The 23196-nt window shown below is 43.4% G+C and overlaps 1 protein-coding gene across 5 annotated transcripts in view; it reads left to right on the top strand.

The window, feature by feature from the left end:
* Positions 1-23196, top strand: part of DAB2 (DAB adaptor protein 2) — a 179915-nt gene that overhangs the window by 39231 nt on the left and 117488 nt on the right. For 4 of the 5 annotated variants that reach the window (XM_030193076.1, XM_030193073.1, XM_030193070.1 and 1 more), the window contains exon 2: positions 9152-9345. In XM_030193076.1, coding sequence (XP_030048936.1) covers positions 9258-9345 — 88 coding nt within the window. In that variant the 5' untranslated portion in view covers positions 9152-9257. Of the gene's footprint in view, positions 1-2468; positions 2489-9151; positions 9346-23196 lie in introns of those variants that run through there. The other variant, XM_030193072.1, reaches the window with a different exon arrangement.

Below are 23196 nucleotides of genomic sequence, written 5' to 3'. Positions count from 1 at the left end.
TTAACCCGCCATTGCTCCAAATACAAAATAAATATCTATATATGTAAACCACTTTGATTGTAGCCACAGAAAGGCAGTATATCAAAACCCATTCCTTTTCCCTAATAGCTGAAGAAAAAAGAAACCAGCCAGAAACCACTCTGAAGAGAATTAATCTTTAGGAAAAAATTGAAAGCATTTTTCATTCAAACTGTATGGATATTTAAAAAAAATAGAATGAAATATTCATCCTCTCTTCTGTTGAAGTCAGTAATATGTTTTTTTATTTGTTTGTTCAATATTTTGTTCATGTTGTATTAATGTTTGTCTTATGTCATATTTCAAAGGTCTTTTTTTGTTGTGATTTAATTTTCATTGTAAATGACTTTGAATGGCATCATATCAATTTTTATAAATAAATAGATTAAAATTTGTTGTGCACTGAAGTTGTAGTCATAGATTCTGACTTCCAAACTGCCATTGGATCCCTGGATGCCCTACGCCACTGGTGCTCGTCAATCCGCAGGCTCAAGGGCTTTGTGTCTGGCTACCAGCAAGGCCACACAGGGATCCGCACTCTGGCAGTTTAGGACTCCTAGTTCAGCAGGACATGCGGCTACAGCAGTATATGTGCCTGGTGAGTTGCATAATACTTTGTAAGCTTTGTTGGAATCTACTTTGGTGGATGTGTGTGGGGTTAATACTGCTGCCTGTTCTCTTCCAACTCCTTTGTGCTTGAGGCATACATGTATCTCTTATGGGACAAAAGTTTTTTTAAAGTGTTTGCAGCATCTTGTTAAGTATTTAGAAGTTGACAAGCACAAGTGGCGTAGGGCATCCAGGGATCCGCTGGCAATTTGGAAGTCTTCTGATTCCTGGGACCATGAGGAGGGTAACAGGGAAAAAAGAGGAGGAGGAAATGTAGAAGGCAAAAGGGAAAGTCCCTAAGACTATTTTAAATTGGGTGTTGGCGTTTAATATTTTTGCTAGCATACTCGCTGAAGCAAAATCATCCTTATATCCGGCTTTTCACTCAGGCCTTTGACTCAAGCTGGTGTATAGATGCTGTGGATTAGATGCTGTTTCTCCATTCCCCTTCCCATGCTTCCCTTTCCCCCTATTCCTTTCTGTATTCCTACCCTAGTTCTCTCATCTTGCCCTTCCCACTTCTCCACCCCCCCCCCCCACCTTTCCTTTCCCATGTGTGATAAATTCATTGTGTGTCTGTTATACTTTTCTATAGAATATTGTAGTTCATTTCTCTTTTTCTGAAGATTTCGGACCTATGTAAACCACCTAGATCTGCCAGTTAGGCTTGGCAGTATATCAGACTTCAATAAACTATTACTGAAGCTGTGCATGAGGGTTTGTGCCTGTGACTGCAATGTTTGGAGCAATGTAATGGGGTCTCTGTTTGGCAATCACCATTGGTTATGAATGTTGATTCTCAGTTTTTTAGTGATGTATCTGAAGATATTGCTTTTGGTGCATATTTTGGGGGAGCATGGTGTGCCCAGCCATGGACAGCTTGGTGAAGGGCCTGGAGATGGTATAAGAATATGGCTCTTTTTGGGTAACCTTGGTGATTTGAGGACAGTGATAATTAAATAGAAGAGTAGTGCTATTTTCTGATAATATGGAAGTAGTGTATGCTATTAATCGTCAGACTTCTTGCTGTCCTTTGTTGGTGGAATTTTTGCACCTGATTGTACTCCATTTGAATGTATTCCTCTCTTTGCGACATGTGCCTGGGGTGGTGAATGAGATTGCTGATGCATTTTCTCATTTTCCGTGGGCTTGTTTCCAGGTAGTAGCACCCACAGCAGATGTGTGCCCAGTGAATGCCAGAGGAGTTATGGACCAGCTTCCTGGGACCTGTCAAGTCCTGTTGAAAGCAGTTTTGGTGTCTAGTACTTGGAAGGCATATCAATCCGGTTGGAAATGATTTCTGCAATTTGGGGAGTGAATTTCATGTTTCCAAGCCTTTATTGAGTTTATTTCTTTTGCTCCGTCCATTAGGTAGTCGTATGCAATGGTGTCCCAAACATTGTGTCACAACTCGGGATGAGCCCTTGGACCGCAGTTGAGTTGAAGCTACCTAGTCAACCCAAGGGCTAGCTAGGCCCTGACTGGCGGTGGGCGAGACATCGGGCAATGCTGGCATTTGAAGACAGGGCTGGGGTTTGAGGACATGACTATAGCTTTGAAAACAAGGCTAGAAACAAACTAGGAATAAGACAGGAACAAACCTGGAACACGGAACAGGATAGAAACACAAGATGGAATACAGGCAAGAACAGGAGATAGGTTGGAACACACACTAGACAACTCTAGGAGACCTGTTGTAAAGACACTGACTGGGAATCAGGCACTTTCTTAAATACTACCAGACAGAAAGTGGTGACATCAGCCAGCACCCTCTTGCAGGATTATAAAGGAAGTGCTAGGGTTCCAGGAAGTAAACAGATTCTTCTTGGCATGGAATGCTGCTGAAGACCACAGAGAACAGGTGAGGGGCATGACACATTTGCGTATATTGCCTGTACTTCTAAGCTGAGGGCTGTGGCAGACCCCACTGCCTCTTTTCTAGTGAGAAAATTGATGTGTGGTTATTTGCATTCTGGGCCTGTTTATTGGGCTGTTCTTATATATCAACCAATACTGTATGATAGATTAGTTGAGCTTTGCAGGGCCTTATTTATCATCTTTTGAAATTCTGTTGTTTCAACTGGCCTTTTCAGTGGCCTTTTTTGCTGCCTTTAGGATTGAGCTAGTTGCTGAATCCAAGCAAGGGAAGAGGTTCTCGGGTTTGCTGTTAGGTGATGTGCTGCAGGAGCATAGTTTACAATTGCATATTCATCGTTCAAAGACTAAACAGAAGGATAGAGGAAAGTGGGTTCATTTGAGGGAGGGTAGTGCTGTGGAAACTTGTCCTGTGCGTTTTGTCCATCTTTATAGGCAAGCGAGTTCTGAGGGAGGTCTTTATTGGCTGATCAATACTGACCAAACTCTCCTCATGCATTACCAGTTTGCTGCAATTCTTAAGTGAGCTCTAGCTTCTTTGGGTTTAAATCCAAAGAAGTTTGGTATGCATTCTTTCAGAATAGGAGCTTCCACTTGTGATCTGATTTGTTGTGTAGGGTGGTGGCATGTTAATAAATACAAGGAGTATCTAGGTTATGCTGATAATCTTCTTTTCTGCTAGATTCATTTCCAGGCTCCTTACCTATAGATATTTGTGTGTGGATATGTGGGCACTCCTGTATATTCTGGGTTTGGAAGCATGCTGTGGAGTCTCACTGGGGTCCAAAACTTAGACTGGTAGAGCATGGCTTCAGGATCTGCCGATTAGGTATTTGAGGCATGTCTTGAGACCAGCTACTTCCAACCCTTTCACAGGCCAAACATTTTTTCTCTCTTGTCTTGAGTTTGATTCATCTTGGGAGAAATAACTTATGTAAGATGACAGGAGTGGATTTAATCCACCAGATGAAGTGGGATTTTTTTTTTTTTTTGTCTTTAACTTGATATTTTCCACATGCACACTTGGTGTGGTCTCGTATCATTTCCAGGTTTGGTTTGGAAGGATGTCCAAAAAGTTGAAGCAATTTGAAAGACTCAGGAAAAGGGTGAATGGAGATGTGTCTAGATTTGTGTCTGCATTGGGGGAGATGGACCTTGTAAATGATCTATTGACAATAGATTGTCCAGGACATTATTGCCATGATGGTGTTCATTTGTCAGACATATATCTAGACATTTTTCTTAGTTCCATACAGGACCCGTTGGAGGACTGTTTGCATGGTAGTCTTGCTGCAGCTTTGAGTGGGGGAGCAGTGACAAGCTAGGCTATCACCACTTGTGGCCTTAAGATGAGGGATATGGGAAATTGATTCATAAATAAAGAATTAATTGATAGCTCATGGTACCACCACCACAAGTTGAGGCGTGGCCAGCTGACACTGCGAGTTATGCTAGTTCACATGGATGCAAAGATATGTTTTTGGGCTAGTTCGACACCGAGTAGCTCAAGGAGAGATGGGCATAACTGATCTGGGTTCAACAGTTGCCTAATGGATGGTTAATGATGCTTGTGGTTAAAGTTTGATCATTATTTGGAAATAAAAGCTGTGGCCAAATGTTATTGCCACTAAGCATTAATCTGAGTGTTTTATTTATAAATGTTGATGGGAGTGGGTGTTGACTGTGATAAAAGGGTCAAATCAAATGCCGATGTTAAAGTTTTTTTTTTTTATATATTTTATATCCCTGAGATCTGTAATGAAAATTAAGTTTGCGGCTGTAAAAGTTTATAGGAAATAAAAACCAAGTAGTGGAATTTTTAGATGGTTTTCTTTCCTCTATCATTGTGAAAAGCAATGCTGTGAAAATAGGGTGATAATTGCTAGAAGACTGAACTAGAGATCCTCTCTCTGTATCCTACAGTATATGGACTAAATTCTTCAGTTTCTATAGAGATCTACTGATGGAGTTTTCCTTGGAATTGAGTCAGCATTTGTCAGCTTTCTGTAGAAGGGCAATTCTCGAACATGGTGCTCATTTATGTACACATTACACTTGTAAATGTTTAGAATATATTCTGCCTAAGCTGTATACATGCATGAATCTTGCATAGCATGTACATTGCAAGTGGGCATTCAGGCTGGGGCGTAGCTAGACCTCGAGGTGGGAGGGGGCCAGATCCCAAAGTGAGGGGGCACGTTTTGGTCATCCTCCCTGCCACCCCCCCCCCCCCCCCACCGCCACCTTGCTGCCTTGTCGCCCTCCACCCACCCACTGCTGCTGCTGCTGTTACAAATGCTGGTTCCTCCTTGCATTTGGCCGGGTTTGAGATCGCCGGCATTAGTTTCCATTATCGCCAGAAACCGATGCCGGCGATCTCTAAAGCCGGCCCAAATGCAGACATTTGGCCGCCTCCAACCGTATTATCAAAACAAAAGATAGCCAGCTATCTTTTTCAATAATACGGTTCAGCCGCCGCTTTACTGCGCCGGCCATATAGATGGCCAGCCATCTATTTGGCCGGTGCCGTTCGATTATGCCCCTCTATGTTACTTATGTGTCATTGAGACCTTTCCACAGGTAGTGAAGGGAAGAACTAAGAAAATGATTGTAGCAAATCTAATTTCAGGACATTTGCCTTGCTATAAAAGTAGATATAATGAACAGGCCCTACCATAGCCAGACTGCAGAAGAGGGAAATTTTCCATCTTTTTATCAGTTTTACATTTGGGGCCTGATTTTCTAACAGGGTGTCTATGTGAGAAGTTGAAAAATTTGCCTATTTTAAGCCAATTCTATAAAGACAACAGAGGTGCCCATGTGTCTTTTTATGTAGAGCTCCTTTTACTAAACGGCTCGCTATACAGGAAGTACCGCTTGGCTACCAAAGCAGCCCAGTGGTACTTCCCAGCCCTAGCACGTCGTCATTTCAGGTAATTGGGCAATGCTGCACGCTGCCTGGTTACCACCGGGTTATGCGGGAGCCCTTACCGCCACCTCAATGGATGGCGGTAAGGGCTCCCCCCAAAATGGCTGCGCGGCAAGTGCTTTACTTGCCACACACCCATTTCGTGTAGGAAGGTGAGACTTCCTTTTTACCAGCTGCAGTAAAAGGGGGCCTCGGCGTGTGTGTAAAACACATGCTGATGCCAGCGCCAGCTCCCTTTTGCCATAGCTTGGTAAAAGGGGCCCTTATTTATTTAGCTAGGGGTCCTTTTACTAAGGTGTGCCAAAAAGTGTGCTGGTGTAGATACTGTATTGGCTGTGCACTGGTGAAGATGCGTGTATTGAGCATGTGAAGGTCCATTTTTCAGCACACCTGCAAAAAAAAAGCCTTTTTTTGGGCTGAAAATAGACATGCAGCAAAATGAAAATTGGCGCGTATCCATTTTGGGCCTGACACCTTACCACCATCCATTGACTTAACGGTAAGGTCTCACACGTTAACTGGGCGGTAATCATCACCATGCGTACAAAGCTGATTACTGCCCGGTTAGCACCAAACACCAGGAATTTTCTGGTGAATGTAGTGGGCACGCGTAAAAAATGAAATTACCACCAGGGCCACGAGGTAGCTGGGTGGTAGTTCTGAAATGGCACGTGTTGGGCATGCGTAGGTGTCTACGTGGCTTAGTAAAAGGGCCTCTTGGTTAGTTAGTTATTTGATGATTATATTCCACATTATCCAAATAACATTATTTAGTTCAATATAGCTTTCAATGATAATAAAGAATTGATACAATATATATATATATATATATATATATATATATATATATATATATATATATATATATATATATATATATATATAATAGGCTCCTAGAGCTAACCTCCATAGCATGCTTCGAAGTAGGTATAAATGTGTGTATGAATTCTATATGCGTACTTGTGCATTTTATAAAACTGGAATGTACATCTCAACTCTCTTTGCCCAAACTATGCTCCCAGGAATGCCCTAGATGAATCTTCAGCCATGCACCTTCCTCATGGGTGGCTGAAGGCCTGCCCTCCCTCCCCCATGGTCCAGCCTTTTCCCCTTCCCCTCCCCCAAGGTGTTCATTTTCCCTTCTTTTTCCTACTTGCCCCCACACACACACATTTCTAGCATCTCCTCATCTCTCAGCTTCCCTTCCCCCCTCCCCCCCACTGGTTCTAACTCACCCCTCCTCCCACTCACTGTCACTGCTGCTACATACCTACCAAGTCTCCTGCATTCAGCGGAAGATTCCCACTTTTGCAGCTCACATCTACACTCCCGCTAGGTCACAAAGAGCTGCAGGGGACCTGCAGGGGAAAGAGGAAGGGGGCATGGACAGAAGAGAGAGGGACAATTATTGGATTCCTGGAAACAGGGGACAGAAGGAAGGGAAGAGAAGGAGAGATACTGAACCCTGAGGAGGAGGACAGGAGAGAGGGAAAGATACAGGCCCTTTGGAGAAGGACAGGAGAGGAAAAAAGAGGGAAACATGCTGGTCCTGGAAGGGGGACAGTTGTACAGGAGAAACTGGACATGGGGAGTGAGATAGAGATACAGAGGGGCAATGCTCAACACGGGGAGGAAGATAGGGATACAGAGGAGTGATATCAGACATGTGAGGAAGGGTCATAGGGACACAGAATGGCAATGATGGGCAGGGCAAGAATAGGGACATGGATACAGTGGAGGTGCTGAACATGGTGGGAGGCTAGAGGTAGGGGCACAGGGGAGATGCTGGACAGGGCAGATAGGAACACAGAGGAAAGATGGATAGTGAACGTAGAGAGAGACAAAATGGCAAAATGGGCAAGGAAACTATGGCAAGAGTTAAGAGAAAACAGAGGAAAGCAAAAACCAGAGACTGGGACCAACACAATTAGAAAAATAGAATGACCAGACATCAAAGGTAGAAAAAAATATTATTTTCTATTTATTGATTATGTACCAGTTTTTAGAATCCATATCTGCTAGAGTTGGTGTTAGACACAGCTGGGGTCTGTGAAAAAAAAAAAAACCTGACTCATGAGCCTTAAAATTTTCAGCATAGTGATGATAAATCTTCCAGCTTTGGAATGGGCCACCCTTGGTATATTTATTCGTCCTCCATTGGCAGCAGGAAACACATTAATAAGACCTCATCTCCTTCTGCTGTGGAACCAGTCTCAAGATAAGACCTGCAAAATCTCACAGGTCTTATCTCAAAACTGATGCCATGGCAGCAAGAGATGACATTTTATTAGAGTGTCTCCTGCTACCAACAGTGGGGCAGATGGCTTGTTGGTGGCATGAAGAATTAAAGAGAAAGTTGTGAAATAGAGGTGTGCCAGGGAGTGGTGCCAATAAGTAGAGTAGTTGGGATGATACGTTGAAACCTTCTGCTCAGTGTGCTGCTGTGGCTAAGAAAGCAAATAGAATGTTAGGTATTATTAGGAAAGGAATGGAAAACAAAAATGAGGATGTTATAATGCCTTTGTATCGCTCCATGGTGTGACCGCACCTCGAATATTGTGTTCAATTCTAGTCGCCGCATCTCAAAAAAGATATAGTGAAATTAGAAAAGGTGCAGAGAAGGGCGATGAAAATGATAAAGGGGATGGGACGACTTCCCCATGAAGAAAGGCTAAAGTGGCTAGGGCTCTTCAATTTGGAGAAAAGGCGGCTGAGGGGAGATATGATAGAGGTCTATAAAATAATGAGTGGAGTTGAATGGGTAGATGTGAAGCATCTGTTCACGCTTTCCAAAAATACTAGGACTAGGGGGCATGCGATGAAGCTACAATGTAGAAAATTTAAAACGAATCGGAAAAAACTTTTCTTCATTCAACGTGTAATTAAACTTTGGAATTCGTTGCCGGAGAATGTGGTAAAGGCGGTTAGCTTAGTGGAGTTTTAAAAAGGTTTGGGCGGCTTCCTAAAGGAAAAGTCCATAGACTGGCTCGATGGACCTTTGGTCTTTCCCAGTATGGCAATACTTATGTAAGTCTACCAGGGCCTACAGTACTAAATAAGTCAAATTGGCCAGCAGTGTGGTGCCTTTAGCTTACATGCATGCTCAGTCCTGCCACATTCTGCTCCATATTTAGGGGCTGAAAGGCGTCAGGCTTTGAATATGTGCAGTGCTAAAAACCCCACACCAACTATGCTGACTTTTTTATTTAGTGATGATGACAACCATGCTGGTGCTGCCATAAATTGTGCTGCTTAGACAAAGAGAGAAAACCCTCTTTGCTCTTAAAGTCTTTTCTTAGTTTAAATTTTCCTAAATGGCCTCTTTTAAGTTTTTTTCTAGCCACTCCTGCAATTATAGTGGTCTAGGAAGGCTTCTTTTCTTTTCTTTTCTTTTTTATTATATTGATCCTCTCTACCATAACAATTTTTACTTCTTATCTTATTTTACTTTGGAGAGGCTTTGAATGATTAATGTAGTAAGCCATTTTTCAGAACTTTTAATTTGCTGAAAATTATAATTAAAGTAAAATAAAATTTAAAAAATTAATGTTTTATAGAAACAAGTTTTGTATTATTATCGTCCTTCTGTAGTGCTAGTGCCTTAATCCAAAAGTGTCTTGTAAACAGAAGATTAAGCCATTTGATAGACAGGAGCAGCTATTAATTCCTGTTGTTGTTGTTGTGTTATAATTATTTAAATGTATATATTTTGATTTGTAGGTCTGATTATGCCAACCTGTTGAAGATCGTTTCCAGAGGTTTTCCTACTAAATTGGAACCATCACAGTATTTAGTGATTGTAGAGTTGTGAGACTGGCCGCCCATCATGTCAACAGAAGTAGAAACTAGTGTTAATGCCCAGCCTGACTTGCCTACAATAACAAGGATACCAACAAAGAAAGAGAAAAAGAAAGGTACGAGAGACCTTCTTTCTGTATGATAAGTCTTCCTGGTAATTAAATGGTTGTCCCCATCTTGTGAATATAAGAAGAGAGAGTAGGGTTAAATGGCCAATTGTTTCAGTGGAGGAAGGCAAATAGTGGAACACCACAAGGATCTGTTCTGGGCCTGGTGCTTTTTAACTTGTTTATAAATGATCTGGAAATGGGAACATTGAGCAAAGTGACCAAGGGGACCTTTTACTAAGCCGTGTAAACGTGTACGCACACCCAATGACTGCTAAAATGGAGTTACCGCCTGACTACTGCGTGGCTCTTGTGGTAATTTCATTTTTTGGCGTGCAGCCGAAAAAAAAATGTTATTTTCAGACGCATGTAATGGATGCACGCCAAGTGGCATTTGACATATGTAGGTCATTACCTCCCGGTTACCACGTGAGTCTTTACCACTAGGTCAGTGGCTGGCAGTAATGTCTCAGACCCAAAATGGACGCGCGGCAATTTTGATTTTGTCATAGTGGACAATATGTTGAAATGTTGTGCTCTGTGCGGCGTCAGCCAAAAAAGCAAACGGAATGGTATGAATTGTTTTTCACTCGATACATAGTTAACTTCCAGAATTCATTGCTGGAGGATAAGGTAAAAGCAGTTAGCATAGCTATATTTAAAAAGGGCTTGGTCACATTTCTGGAAGAAAAGTTCATAAACCATTATTAAGGTGAATGATCCAGGAGAAGCCACTGTTTATCCCTGGAAGAAGGTAACGTGGAATCTTACTGCATTTTGGGATTTTGCCAGGTACTTGTAAGCTGGATTGGCCACTATTGGAAACAGAATACTGGCGTAGATAGACCCTTGGTGCAACCCAGTATGGGTATGAGAGAAATGCTTTGAACATCTGGCCTTTTCATATTTACTTTTATATTTTAATGCCTGCCTTATAATCTTGATTATGTACTATGGGATACTTGATCATGTACTATGACCAGAACTTAGGCACCTAGGGTCCGTTATGGAATAATCGATTACCACCAGTTAAGTTCTGATGCTACAAAAATCTAAAAAAATTACTGTAGCACCGGAAATGGTGCATGCTGGGAGTGGGAACTACCTCTGGGCTCCTGCGGTAGCCCGGTGGTAGTTCTGGATTGGTGCGTGGCAAGCCCTTTGCCACATGCCAACCCTTTAGTAAAAGGGCCCCTAAATTCAATAAAATGGTGCAAAAAAAATAGCACAGCGCCAGGAATCGCACTTTTAGGTGCAGCTACTTACACTAATAATACCCTGCGTAAATCTCTGCGCCTAAATTATTCTATAACAGCGTGCATAAATTGTGGGAACACCCCTGATCCACTCATGACCCTCCCATGACTGCGACCCCTTTTGGATCCACAAGTAAATTTTAATTAATGCCAATTAGCACCGATAATTGATAGGGCCTAATTATCGGTGCTAACTGGCTATTTATTCAATTAAATTTGGGCACACACCCAAATTTGCGCATGCAATTTTTAGCACCTTTTATAGAATTTGAGGGAAAATGTTATTCCTTTTTAAAAGTAGTTCCTATGGGGTAAATTCTCTACAGATCACCTAAAGTTAGATGCTATGATGCCATCAGCATTTAGGCACTGCCACTTGCACTTACCAAGCTGTGGTAAAAAAGTGGCCTTAGCACAACAGACTCTCTCTCTAGGCGTAGGCAGCCCTTCAATTTGGAGAAGGGGGGGCTTTCTGGGGAGGGTCACGCAGTCCTCTCCCCCTTCTCCCCCCCCCCCCCCCCACCGTGCAGGCACACTAGGCACATCTTTGCTGGCAGGGATGCCAAGCCCCACCAGCTACATAAATAGACTGTTCAACACTGCTTGTTTCTGGCTCTGAGCAGAATGCTGGGACTTATTGCACATGCTCAAAGTCCCAGCAAAGGTGGAAGTCTATTTCAGCATCCCTGCCAGCAAAAGGAAAAGAGAGTTCAGGATAGGGCTTGAGCCCAAATATTGAGAGCCAGTTATTATAGTAGCCACAGGTGGGTTGGAGTGGGAAGCCCTACTTTAACAATGTCTCCCAAAATTCTTGAAAACTTAAACAGCTTTCGCAAGCCAGCTCCAGCACACCACGGTTTCCACACATTCCTAACCAAATTCACTTACATAACTAGATGGCTCTAGTTAATAATGCAAAATTTCATACAAAATAGTTAACAGATATGCTTGCACAGTCAGCCTAGCTCAAGTTTTTAGCAAACATATGCAGTTCTCCAAAACTATAATTGCAGTAAAAGCTCATTTAATCTGTAACTTGTTCAGTACAGCAAGTTAATTAGTATTTTATCAGTTGCTTTCTATTTCAAAGTATTGTTCATTCCTAAAACCAAAATTAATGCAACTGCATAAAAAAAACACAAAAATTAAACAAGATGACTTCAAGGAAGTACAAACAAATCACAATGACTATTCCCTATCATTGCAAAACTTCTTAACAGTATGCATTAACTATCTGACAAGATCTTGGTAAAATTATAGAAAACCTTCAGTAAACATTTAGAACCTATTAAACTGTTTTATACCCAGGGAGAACCACCAGACAAGTAAACAAACACAATTGATCTTTTCACCTGCCCCTTAGCGCCTTCTGGTGCGCTTAACCAGAATAGAAACTGATTTTGTAATCACGTTGATATAACCTCCCTTTTTGCACCTCCTCTTGTCTCAGCTCACAGTTCACAGCCCACTGCTTGCTCCCACAGCTCACCTCTCACACTTTCCTGGGGAGCTGCAGTAAGCAGCCTTTCAGCTTCCTGGAAGGTTCAAGCAGCCCCTCTGCTCTGTCAGCAGCCATGGAGGGCTTACATCTTCTTGCATCTTCTGTTCTGCCACCTTTAAATTTTTAAGCAATGCTGGCACACTTCGATTAGAGCAAGCTGCTTCAGCCAATCCCAAGGGCCTTCCTTCAGCCTGTCCCGTACCCTGAAGGAAGGCCCCTGGGATTGGCTGAAGGAATGCCCCCAGGATTGGCTGAAGCAGCTTGTTCCTGCTGATGTGCTGAAATTGCTTAAAAAAAATTTTTTTCCGGCAAAAAGAAGGTGTGGGAGGAACGACAAAGAGTGAGCGCACAGCCAGAGAGGTGTTGTATGGAGAGGGGGGCGGGCAGTGGGGACTAGGGAGAGGAGATGCACAGCAGAAGCCACAAGGGAGGAAGAGGACAACGACAGGGCCATTTTGGGAGCCGGTTGTTAAAGTACCTACTTTAACAACTGGCTCCGAAAATTCTTAAAAAATTAACAATTAGCTTGCGCAAGCTGGCTTCAGCACACCACTGCCTTAGCATGCCTTTAGGTAGATTCTTCCCATGTGCTAAGGCCATTCTTACTGCAGCTGGAAAATGGCCGATTTTCCATTTTCCAAAAATGAATGGCACGTGCCAATGTTCAAAAATATGAAACAGGGACTATAATAAAAAAATAGTGGCTCAAATGATTGAAAACCTGAAAAAACTGACTGTGGAGGAGTAGCCTATTTATTAGTGCAGTGGACTTTGATCGTGGGGAACTGGGTTTGAATTCCACTGCAGCTCCTTGTGACTCTGGGCAAGTCACTTAATCCTCCATTGCCCTAGGTACAAATAAGTACCTGTAGATACTATGTAAACCACCTTGAATGTAGTTGCAGAAAGGCAGCGTATCAAGTCTTATTTCCCTTTCCCTCATTGAAGAACATTCAACTGAATTAAGCTAAGTTTCCTACTTTTTACACTCTGAAAGTGATTTTGTTAAGCAGGGTTTTATCGTGTGATGATTGAATTTAGTGATTGACAGGTGATTTTATGGTCATAAGTAATCACAGGCACTATGTTGTGAGTGCCATTCTCACTTTATACGTATATTTATTATTTATTTTTGTTTTTGTGTGATTTAAGAGGTTTTATTTACTTAAGACGTGCTAGTGTTGCCATTAGGACACAGCTATTACCAAAAATCAGCACATGAGCCCTTACTGCCACATATTTTTAGGCAGTAAGGGCTAGATTCAGAACCCTTATTTTATCATCCTTACTTTAATATTCCCTTATCTCTTGTTTGTCCTGTTTGTCTGTCCTAATTAGATTGTAAGCTCTGTCGAGCAGGGACTGTCTCTTCATGTTCAAGTGTATCGCGCTGCGTACGTCTAGTAGCGCTTTAGAAATGATTAGTAGTAGTAGTAGATTCTATTTATCGTGCCTTGATTTCCACAAGGAAATCAAAGCGTAGTCTATAGAGTATGCTTTAATTTAGGCATACGTCATAGAATATACAGAGTGCTGCTCCACGCAACTAAACGTAGTCACAGTCAATTATGCAAACTCATACCTGGTATAAATCCTGATTCCTAAATTAGGCGCAGCGCGGGTGTATTCTATAACAACATGCATAGATTTTAGAAATGCCCATGACCTGCCCATTCCACTCCCATAACCACTATGGGGGAGATTCTATAAATGGCGCCTAAAAAACTGGCGCTGAAATCAGTACCGACTAAGCTAATTCTATAATTGGTGCCTAGATTTAGGTGCCAGTTATAGAATATACTTAGGTCATATTTCAGTGCCTAAATCTACTCGCATCCATTTACACCAACAAAAGCATGGCATAAATCCCAGCAAGTAGATTTAGGCACTTAGGCCATATTCTGTAACTTGGTAGGTAAATTTTAGAATGCCCACGAAACACCCATTTCGCTGCCCATAACCATCCCCCCTTTTCCCTGCGCACATTAGAAGTTTGGCACACATTGTTACAGAATACACTTAGCGAGTTGTGTGCCTAAATTCTAATGAGTGCCAATTAGTGCTCATTATTGCTTGTTAAGTGCTGTTATCAGCGCTCATTAGCTTGTTAAGCTTGTTAAACTACGCACGTTGTTATAGAAGCCATGCTGAGTTTGGTGCCGATCTTTAGGCACAATATACAGAATCTGGGGGTATGCAACTTAAGAATTTATATGTACCCTATTACAGAATAGAGCGGACAGATGTGAAGCGTTTGTTTATACTTTCAAAAAATAATAGAACCAGGGGACATAAGATGAAGCTAGAATATGGTAGATTTAAAACAAATAGGAGAAAGTTTTTCTTTACTCAGCGTGTAGTTGGACTCTGGAACTCGTTACCAGAGAATGTAGTGACAGCAGCTGGCCTTATGGAGTTTAAGGGGGGTTTGGACAGATTCCTGAAAGAAAAGTCCATTGAACAGAGCTACCAGGTACTTCTTAGCCAGGATCAGGTGACCCTCAGGGGGAGGAATGCTGGCTTCGGCCTAACCCCTGGTAAGCCTTTTCTTGGTTGAGAGGTGCCCAGCTCTCCCACCGGTTGCCTTCTCAGGTACTGTGGAGGACTTGCAGCTCATCTGCATATCCTCGGAGCCTTCGCCGGAGTGACTCCCAGGTCCGTTCCGATCCACTCGGGGCCTCTGCTCAAGCTTTCCTTCTAATAAGTTCTGGGAGAAGAGGATATTTCTCTGGTAAGTGAACAAATTTTGCTTGTGCTTTCGGAACTTGAAGATTGGGGTTTAAAGGAGGAACTGTAAGTTAGTGATAGGCTGATATCCTTGATACTTTAGCAAGTTTTAAATTACGGAAAAACTCAAAAAACACTAGGATGGAGTCAGCAGTCCAGCAGCGAGAGGGGTGCTATCCAGTCTTTTGCATTGAGTGTCACATGTATGATTATCTCCCAATTAGTGAGGTGTCATATGTGTGTGCCCGATGCAAAGAGCTCCTAGCTCTCAGAGAACGTGTCCGTTCTCTTGAGGCTAGAGTAGCAGACTTGATGGAGCTGAGGGAGACAGAGAGGTACATAGAGGAGACCTACAGGGATGTTGTAGAGAAGTCCCACCTCCAGTCAGGTAGCCCCTGTGCTACCTTGGAGGAGGGAGGTCTCCTAGAAGGAGAGCATCACCCTGGTGAAGTAGGAAGTACTCCTTTAGCCAGGACCTGCCCACCAGGGGATGTATTATCCTTTCGCACCGAGGATATATCTCCAAATGTTGCCCGGGAGGGAAAGGTTAGGACAGCTGTTGTACTGGGTGATTCGATCATTAGGCATATAGATAGCTGGGTGGCTGGTGGACGTGAGGATCGCCTGGTGACTTGCCTGCCTGGTGCGAAGGTGGCGGACCTCACGCGTCACCTAGATAGGATTTTAGATAGTGCTGGGGAGGAGACGGCTGTCTTGGTACATGTGGGTACTAATGACATAGGAAAATGTGGGAGAGAGGTTCTGGAAGCAAAATTTAGGCTCTTAGGTAGAAAGCTGAAATCCAGATCCTCCAGGGTAGCATTTTCTGAAATGCTACCTGTGCCACGCGCAGGGCCCAAGAGACAGGCAGAGCTCCAGAGTCTCAATGCGTGGATGAGACGATGGTGCAGGGAGGAGGGCTTTAGATTTGTTAGGAACTGGGCAACATTCTGGGGAAGGGGGAGCCTATTCCGAAAGGATGGGCTCCATCTTAACCAGAGTGGGACCAGGCTGCTGGCATCGGCGTTTAAGAAGGAGATAGAGCAGCTTTTAAACTAGAAATGGGGGGAAGGCCGACAGTCGCTCAAAAGAGCATGGTTCGGGATAAGGTATCTTTCAAAGATATCACCATAACAGGGAAGATAGAGTATCCTGATAGTGAGGTTGCAAAAGAGATTGTAGTAGATCGGGTATCTTTAAATAACAATAAAATCAGACAAAAGATTGCCAATTAATACTGTCAAGTACTAAGCATGATGTACTTAGGAACAACAAACATAGTTTGAAATGTCTATATGCGAATGCCAGGAGCCTAAGAAATAAGATGGGGGAGTTGGAATATATTGCACTAAATGAAAAATTAGATATAATAGGCATCTCTGAGACCTGGTGGAAGGAGGATAACCAGTGGGACACTGTCATACCGGGGTACAAATTATATCGTAGTGATAGGGTGAATCGGATTGGTGGAGGGGTAGCATTGTATATTAACGAGAGCCTTGAATCAAATAGATTGAAAATTCTGCAGGAAACAAAACTCTCCTTGGAATCACTGTGGATTGAAATTCCATGTGCAAAGGGGAAAAGGATAGTGATAGGAGTGTACTACCGTCCGCCTGGCCAGGACGAACAGAGGGATGCGGAAATGTTAAAGGAAATCAGGGACGCAAACAAACTGGGCAACACAATAATAATGGGGGATTTCAATTACCCGCATATAGACTGGGTTAATGTAACATCTGTACACGCAAGGGACATAAGATTTCTTGATGAAATCAAGGACAGCTTCATGGAACAGCTAGTTCAGGAGCCGACAAGAGAAGGAAAAATACTAGACTTAGTCCTTAGTGGTGCTCATGATCTAGTGCAGGGGGTAACGATACGAGGGCCGCTTGATAACAGTGATCATAATATGATCGGTTTTGATATTGGCATTGAAGGAAGTGAAACTAGGAAATCAAGTACGCTAGCGTTTAACTATAGAAAAGGTGATTACGACAAAATGAGAAAAATGGTAAAAAAAAGACTGAAAGGAGCAGCTCGCAGAGTAAAAAACTTGCATCAGGCGTGGATGCTGTTTAAAAACACCATCCTGGAGGTTCAGGACAAATATATTCCACGTATTAGAAAAAAGGGAAAAAAGACTAAACGTCAGCCGGCGTGGCTAAACAGTAAGATAAAGGAAATCATTAGAGCCAAAAAACAATCCTTCAGAAAGTGGAGAAGAGAACCAACTGAAAGTAACAGGATAGATCATAAGGAATGCCAAGCCAAATGCAAAGCGGAGATAAGGAGGGCAAAAAAGGACTTTGAGAAGAAATTAGCGTTGGAAGCAAAAATACATAGTAAAAATTTTTTTAGATACATTAAAAGCAGGAAACCGGCCAAAGAGTCGGTTGGGCCGCTGGACGAAAATGGTGTTAAAGGGGCGATCAAGGAGGACAAAGCCGTAGCGGAGAAATTAAATGAATTCTTTGCTTCGGTCTTCACCGAGGAGGATTTGGGGGGGACACCGGTGCCGGAAAGAATATTTGAAGCGGGGGAGTCGGAGAAACTAAACAAATTCTCTGTAACCTTGGAGGATGTAATGGGTCAGTTCAGCAAGCTGAAGAGTAGTAAATCACCGGGACCTGATGGTATTCATCCCAGAGTATTAATAGAACTAAAAAATGAACTTGCGGAGCTACTGTTAGAAATATGCAATCTGTCCCTAAAATCGAGTGTAGTACCGGAAGACTGGAGGGTAGCCAATGTTACTCCGATTTTTAAGAAGGGTTCCAGAGGAGATCCGGGAAATTATAGACCGGTGAGTCTGACGTCGGTGCCGGGCAAGATGGTGGAGGCTATTATTAAGAATAAAATTGCAGAGCATATACAAAAACATGGACTGATGAGACAAAGTCAGCACGGATTTAGTGAAGGGAAGTCTTGCCTCACCAATCTAATGCATTTTTTTGAGGGGGTAAGCAAACATGTGGACAATGGGGAGCCGGTTGATATTGTATATCTGGATTTTCAGAAGGCGTTTGACAAAGTGCCGCACGAAAGACTCCTGAAGAAATTGCAGAGTCATGGAATCGGAGGTAGGGTATTATTATGGATTAAGAACTGGTTGAAAGATAGGAAGCAGAGAGTAGGATTGCGTGGCCAGTATTCTCAGTGGAGGAGGGTAGTTAGTGGGGTCCCGCAGGGGTCTGTGCTGGGTCCGTTGCTTTTTAATGTATTTATAAATGACCTAGAGATGGGAATAACTAGTGAGGTAATTAAATTCGCCGATGACACAAAATTATTCAGGGTCGTCAAGTCGCAGGAGGAATGTGAACGATTACAGGAGGACCTTGCGAGACTGGGAGAATGGGCGTGCAAGTGGCAGATGAAGTTCAATGTTGACAAGTGCAAAGTGATGCATGTGGGTAAGAGGAACCCGAATTATAGCTACGTCTTGCAAGGTTCCGCGTTAGGAGTTACGGATCAAGAAAGGGATCTGGGTGTCGTCGTCGATGATACGCTGAAACCTTCTGCTCAGTGTGCTGCTGCGGCTAGGAAAGCGAATAGAATGTTGGGTGTTATTAGGAAGGGTATGGAGTCCAGGTGTGCGGATGTTATAATGCCGTTGTATCGCTCCATGGTGCGACCGCACCTGGAGTATTGTGTTCAGTACTGGTCTCCGTATCTCAAAAAAGATATAGTAGAATTGGAAAAGGTACAGCGAAGGGCGACGAAAATGATAGTGGGGATGGGACGACTTTCCTATGAAGAGAGGCTGAGAAGGCTAGGGCTTTTCAGCTTGGAGAAGAGACGGCTGAGGGGAGATATGATAGAAGTGTATAAAATAATGAGTGGAATGGATCGGGTGGATGTGAAGCGACTGTTCACGCTATCCAAAATACTAGGACTAGAGGGCATGAGTTGAAGCTACAGTGTGGTAAATTTAAAACGAATCGGAGAAAATTTTTCTTCACCCAACGTGTAATTAGACTCTGGAATTCGTTGCCGGAGAACGTGGTACGGGCGGTTAGCTTGACGGAGTTTAAAAAGGGGTTAGATAGATTCCTAAAGGACAAGTCCATAGACCGCTATTAAATGGACTTGGAAAAATTCCGCATTTTTAGGTATAACTTGTCTGGAATGGTTTTACGTTTGGGGAGCGTGCCAGGTGCCCTTGACCTGGATTGGCCACTGTCGGTGACAGGATGCTGGGCTAGATGGACCTTTGGTCTTTCCCAGTATGGCACTACTTATGTACTTATGTACTTATGTACTTATAACATTATTAAATATATATATTTTGGTGGGGGGGGGGGGGGGTTGCCGGGTTCTTGAAGCCTGGATTGGCCGCTGTCGGAGACAGGATGCTGGACTTGATGGACCCTTGGTCTTTTCCCAGTATGGTGGTGCTTATGAATGCACATAGGAGTCCTTTTATTAAGCTGTGGTAAAAGGGGGCCTGTGCCAGCATCAGTGCGTATTTTTGATGCTCGCTGAAGCCCCCTTTCACCGCAGTGAGTAAAAGGCTACCTTTTTGTTTGAGAAAAAGAAATGGCTGTGCGGGTGAAACCTCTTACCGTGCAGCCATTTCAGGGGTATCCCTTACCATCACCCATTGAGATGGCGGTAAGAGGATCCCACGCTAACTCGGCAGTAACCTGGCAGCGATTACCGCCAGTTAAGTTCTGGCGCTACAAATATAGGTCGTATTTTTATACTGCCAGAAATGGCATGTGCTAAGGGTGGAAAATACCATCAGGCTCCTGCAGTAGCTCGATGGTAATTCCAGATTAGCATGTGGTAAGCCCACGGTGGGCTTACTGCTGCTTCGTAAAAGGGCCCTTTAGCAAGTAGAGTTCATAAATTCTAATTAGTGCCGATTAATTCTGATTACTTGTTAATATCCAATCAGCATTGATTAGCTTGTTAACGAATTAAGTTATGCGCATTGCTATGGAATATGATTTGATTTCCGCCTGGAAATCGAGGCACGATATATAGAATCCCAAAGTAAATGCCCATGCACTAACCCCACGCTAATCAGTTATGTGGCTGCACTAACCAATTCGTGCTCATATAGCCACACTTTGCCCCCAGGCACACCCTCTCCAAGAAAAATAGACACTTTTTACAACTTGGTTTGTATGCACAGATTAGGCTTTTACTTCAGGAAGCCTCAGCACATCCCACAGTAAATCCTTCTCCAAGGGTCGCCCAAATCGATTTTAAAAGCCTTCAACTGCTTTCTGTCGTGGGGGTGACCAAAGTTCCCGGGGGCGTGTCGGAAGCATAGCGAAGGCGGGACTGGGGTGTGCTTAACACATGGATGTCCTCGGCTGATAATAAAAAAAAGAAGGGCGTCCCTGACGAGCACTTGGCCGACTTTACTTGGTCCATTTTTGGGACCAGAATTTTGTTTGGGTTTATATTATGGGATGTGATCTTTATTTTTTTTATTTTTTTTTCATGATTTTGTATTTTTATGCGTGCCCAACACAGCAAAAATCGCCAAAGCATCCTGTGTTAGTTTTGTCATGTACACATGCTAAGCATATATAATTATTTTTTTGTATTTATTTTCTTGAGGGGGATTGTCAAGGGCAGAGAGTGGGTGTTTCTTCATTAGCATGTGACAATGTAGATGTGCTAACTGGTTAGTGAACAGTTATCATGGGAGCCCTTCCTACTTCCTAAATAGGTAGCAGTAAGTGCTCACATGGTCATTTAAAAAAAATGGCCACACCATTAAACTAATTTTAACATTAGTGCACGACCAGGGGTGGCCCAAGACAATCTGCCACCTGAGGCAGAAAATGAGCTGACACCCTGGTTCCTCTGCCTCCACCCCAACCCCCTTCCCCCAAATTATCTTTTTCTTTTCTTTTCTTGGTTTTCAAAAGAAGGCAGTGGCAGCGACTCCTATAGGCTGCCCTGCCGCCAGTCCTGGCTCCTTCTCTCTACTGTAGGTGACCTGCCTCTCTGACATAATTTCCTGTTTCCTCAGAGACGGGTTATCCACAGTAGAGAGAAGGGGCTGGGACCAGCGGCATGGAGCCTATTGGAGTTACTGCCGCTGCCTTCTTTTGAAAAACAAAAAAAGAAAAGAAAAAGGTAATTTCAGGGAAGGGGGTTGGGGAGGGAAAGATGGGGGGCGATGCCACAACTGAAATTAATGCAAAATAAGGTTTTTTTTTTTACTGGCACAGTAAATATGGCCGTAATGATGGGAAAGACCCACATAAGAGTGCACTGAGGCCAATTCTTAGTGCAGCTTAGTAAAAGGGACCCTAAATTTCATGATTCTATAATCTATCCATGCCATTTTGTTCACTAAGCCCAGAGTTGTGCACACAAGACTATAGAATTAGATGGTATCTAATTCAAAACAGTGCTCTCCAATTCAATTCAAACAAAGCAGGCTGCATAGGAGTGAAGAAATCCACAGGTATTTGTCTTGAACTGCAAGTTCTTAAGTTTCAGGCACTGAAGTTCAAAACCAACTGAAGCAGCAAATTCTTAACTTTCACGAGCCAAAGTCCACACAGTCTCATTTAAATATTTTGATAAAATATGAATTCAGAGTTTTAGAAATTGTTACTGGGTGGTCTCCCTGATTCAGCATTGCAAAAACATAGTCCATGTCGAGGACCATTGAAAATGGATTTGTATTTGAAATTAGATACATAGGACTGATTTACTAAGCGGCGGAAAGCCCAATGCGGGCTTTCCGCTCACTATACAAGAAGTACCACTGGGCTACCACAGCAGCCCAGCGGTACTTCCCACCCCTAGCGTGCTGTCATTTCTGGCGCTATTTTTGTAGCTCCGGAGTGTACCCAGCAGTAATCGGGAAGTGCCACGTGCTGCCCGGTTACCACCGGGTTAATGCGGGAGCCCTTACCACCACCTCAGTGGGTGGCGGTAAGGGCTTCCTCCCCCCCCCCCCCGAAATGGCCGTGTGGCAAGTGCTTTACTTGCCGCACGGCCATTTCCTGCAGGAAGGCGAGATTTCCCTTTTACCAGCTACGGTAAAAGGGGGCCTCGGTGCGCGTGTAAAACATTTGCTGACTCCAGCACCAGCCCCTTTTTGCCGCAGCTTGGTAAAAGGGGCCCATAGGGACTAATTTTTAAAAGGAATAAACATTTTCTGTACACATGCAACTGCCCTTAGTTGGTATTCTACAGATTGAGTGAACAAAATCCATAGCACACAACTGCAAGGAGACGTAGTCCTGGGGTGGCATGGGCAGGGCATGGGGTTCATGGGCATGCCTAGCACCTATGCGCACAGGTTATAGAATACTACCAGTTATATAACTAACTGACAGCAGTTAAATGCAAACATTTAAACCAGCCCATTTAGTTAATGTAAGTGTTCTTGCCTAAAGTTTGACACGCAATTGTGGACTTACACTAGTATTCTATAACGGTAGTTACATGTATTATCACCAATATAGAATTTGTGCTTAACTGTTAACCTGGCGCTAGGGCTACGTTCTAAATATGGTGCCTGAAAAATGGAAATGGGACTTGATATACTGCCTTTCTGAGGTTTTTGCAACTACATTCAAAGCGGTTTACATATATTCAGGTACTTATTTTGTACCAGGGGCAATGGAGAGTTAAGTGGCTTACCCAGAGTCACAAGGAGCTGCAGTGGGAATTGAACTCAGTTCCCCAGGATCAAAGTCCACTGCACTAACCACTAGGCTACTCCTACACTCACAGAACAATTTTCCGCTTGACTGTATTCTACAAGAGGTGCCTAGATTTAGGCACCGCATGTAGAATATGCTTAGTTGATATTCCAGTGCCTAAAACTACGTGCATTTATTTACACCAAGGAAAACGTAGTATAAATACTAGTGTGCAGATTTAGGTGTAGAGGGGCATATTCTATAACAGTGCTTGTAAATTGTGGCATGCCCATGAAATGCAGGGCCGGCGCAACCCAGTAAGTGTGGTAAGCATGGCAGGAGGGCGTTGACCTCTGGAGGGTGCCACATGCCATGCTTACCGCTGCAGGCGACTCACAGTTCCAGCCCCTTGGTCCCCACCTGCCCGCCTCAGATCCTGTGACAGCCCCCTTTTTATTCCTACCACCCCACATTTAAATCTTGTACCTCAAAGTCAAAGTGGTAGTGGCAGCAGCAGTGAAAGAAGCAGGCTTGCCTCGAGCCTTCCCTTCCCTTCCCTCTCAGTGTCCCGCCTTCCTCTGATGTAGCTTCCTGTTTCCGCGGGACACTGAGGGAGGGAAAGCTCAAAGAGAGTCTGCTTCTTTTACTGTCTGCTGCTGCTGCTACTGCTTTGACTTTGGGATACAAGATGTAAACGTGGGGCAGCCGGAACAAAAAGGGGGCTATTGCGGGAGAAGAGGGTGGGCAGGTG

This window comes from Microcaecilia unicolor, chromosome 2 (assembly GCF_901765095.1).
Source record: "Microcaecilia unicolor chromosome 2, aMicUni1.1, whole genome shotgun sequence".
NCBI lineage: Eukaryota > Metazoa > Chordata > Amphibia > Gymnophiona > Siphonopidae > Microcaecilia > Microcaecilia unicolor.
Note: the sequence above shows the minus strand (reverse complement) of the source record. Positions and strands in the feature narration are given on the sequence as shown.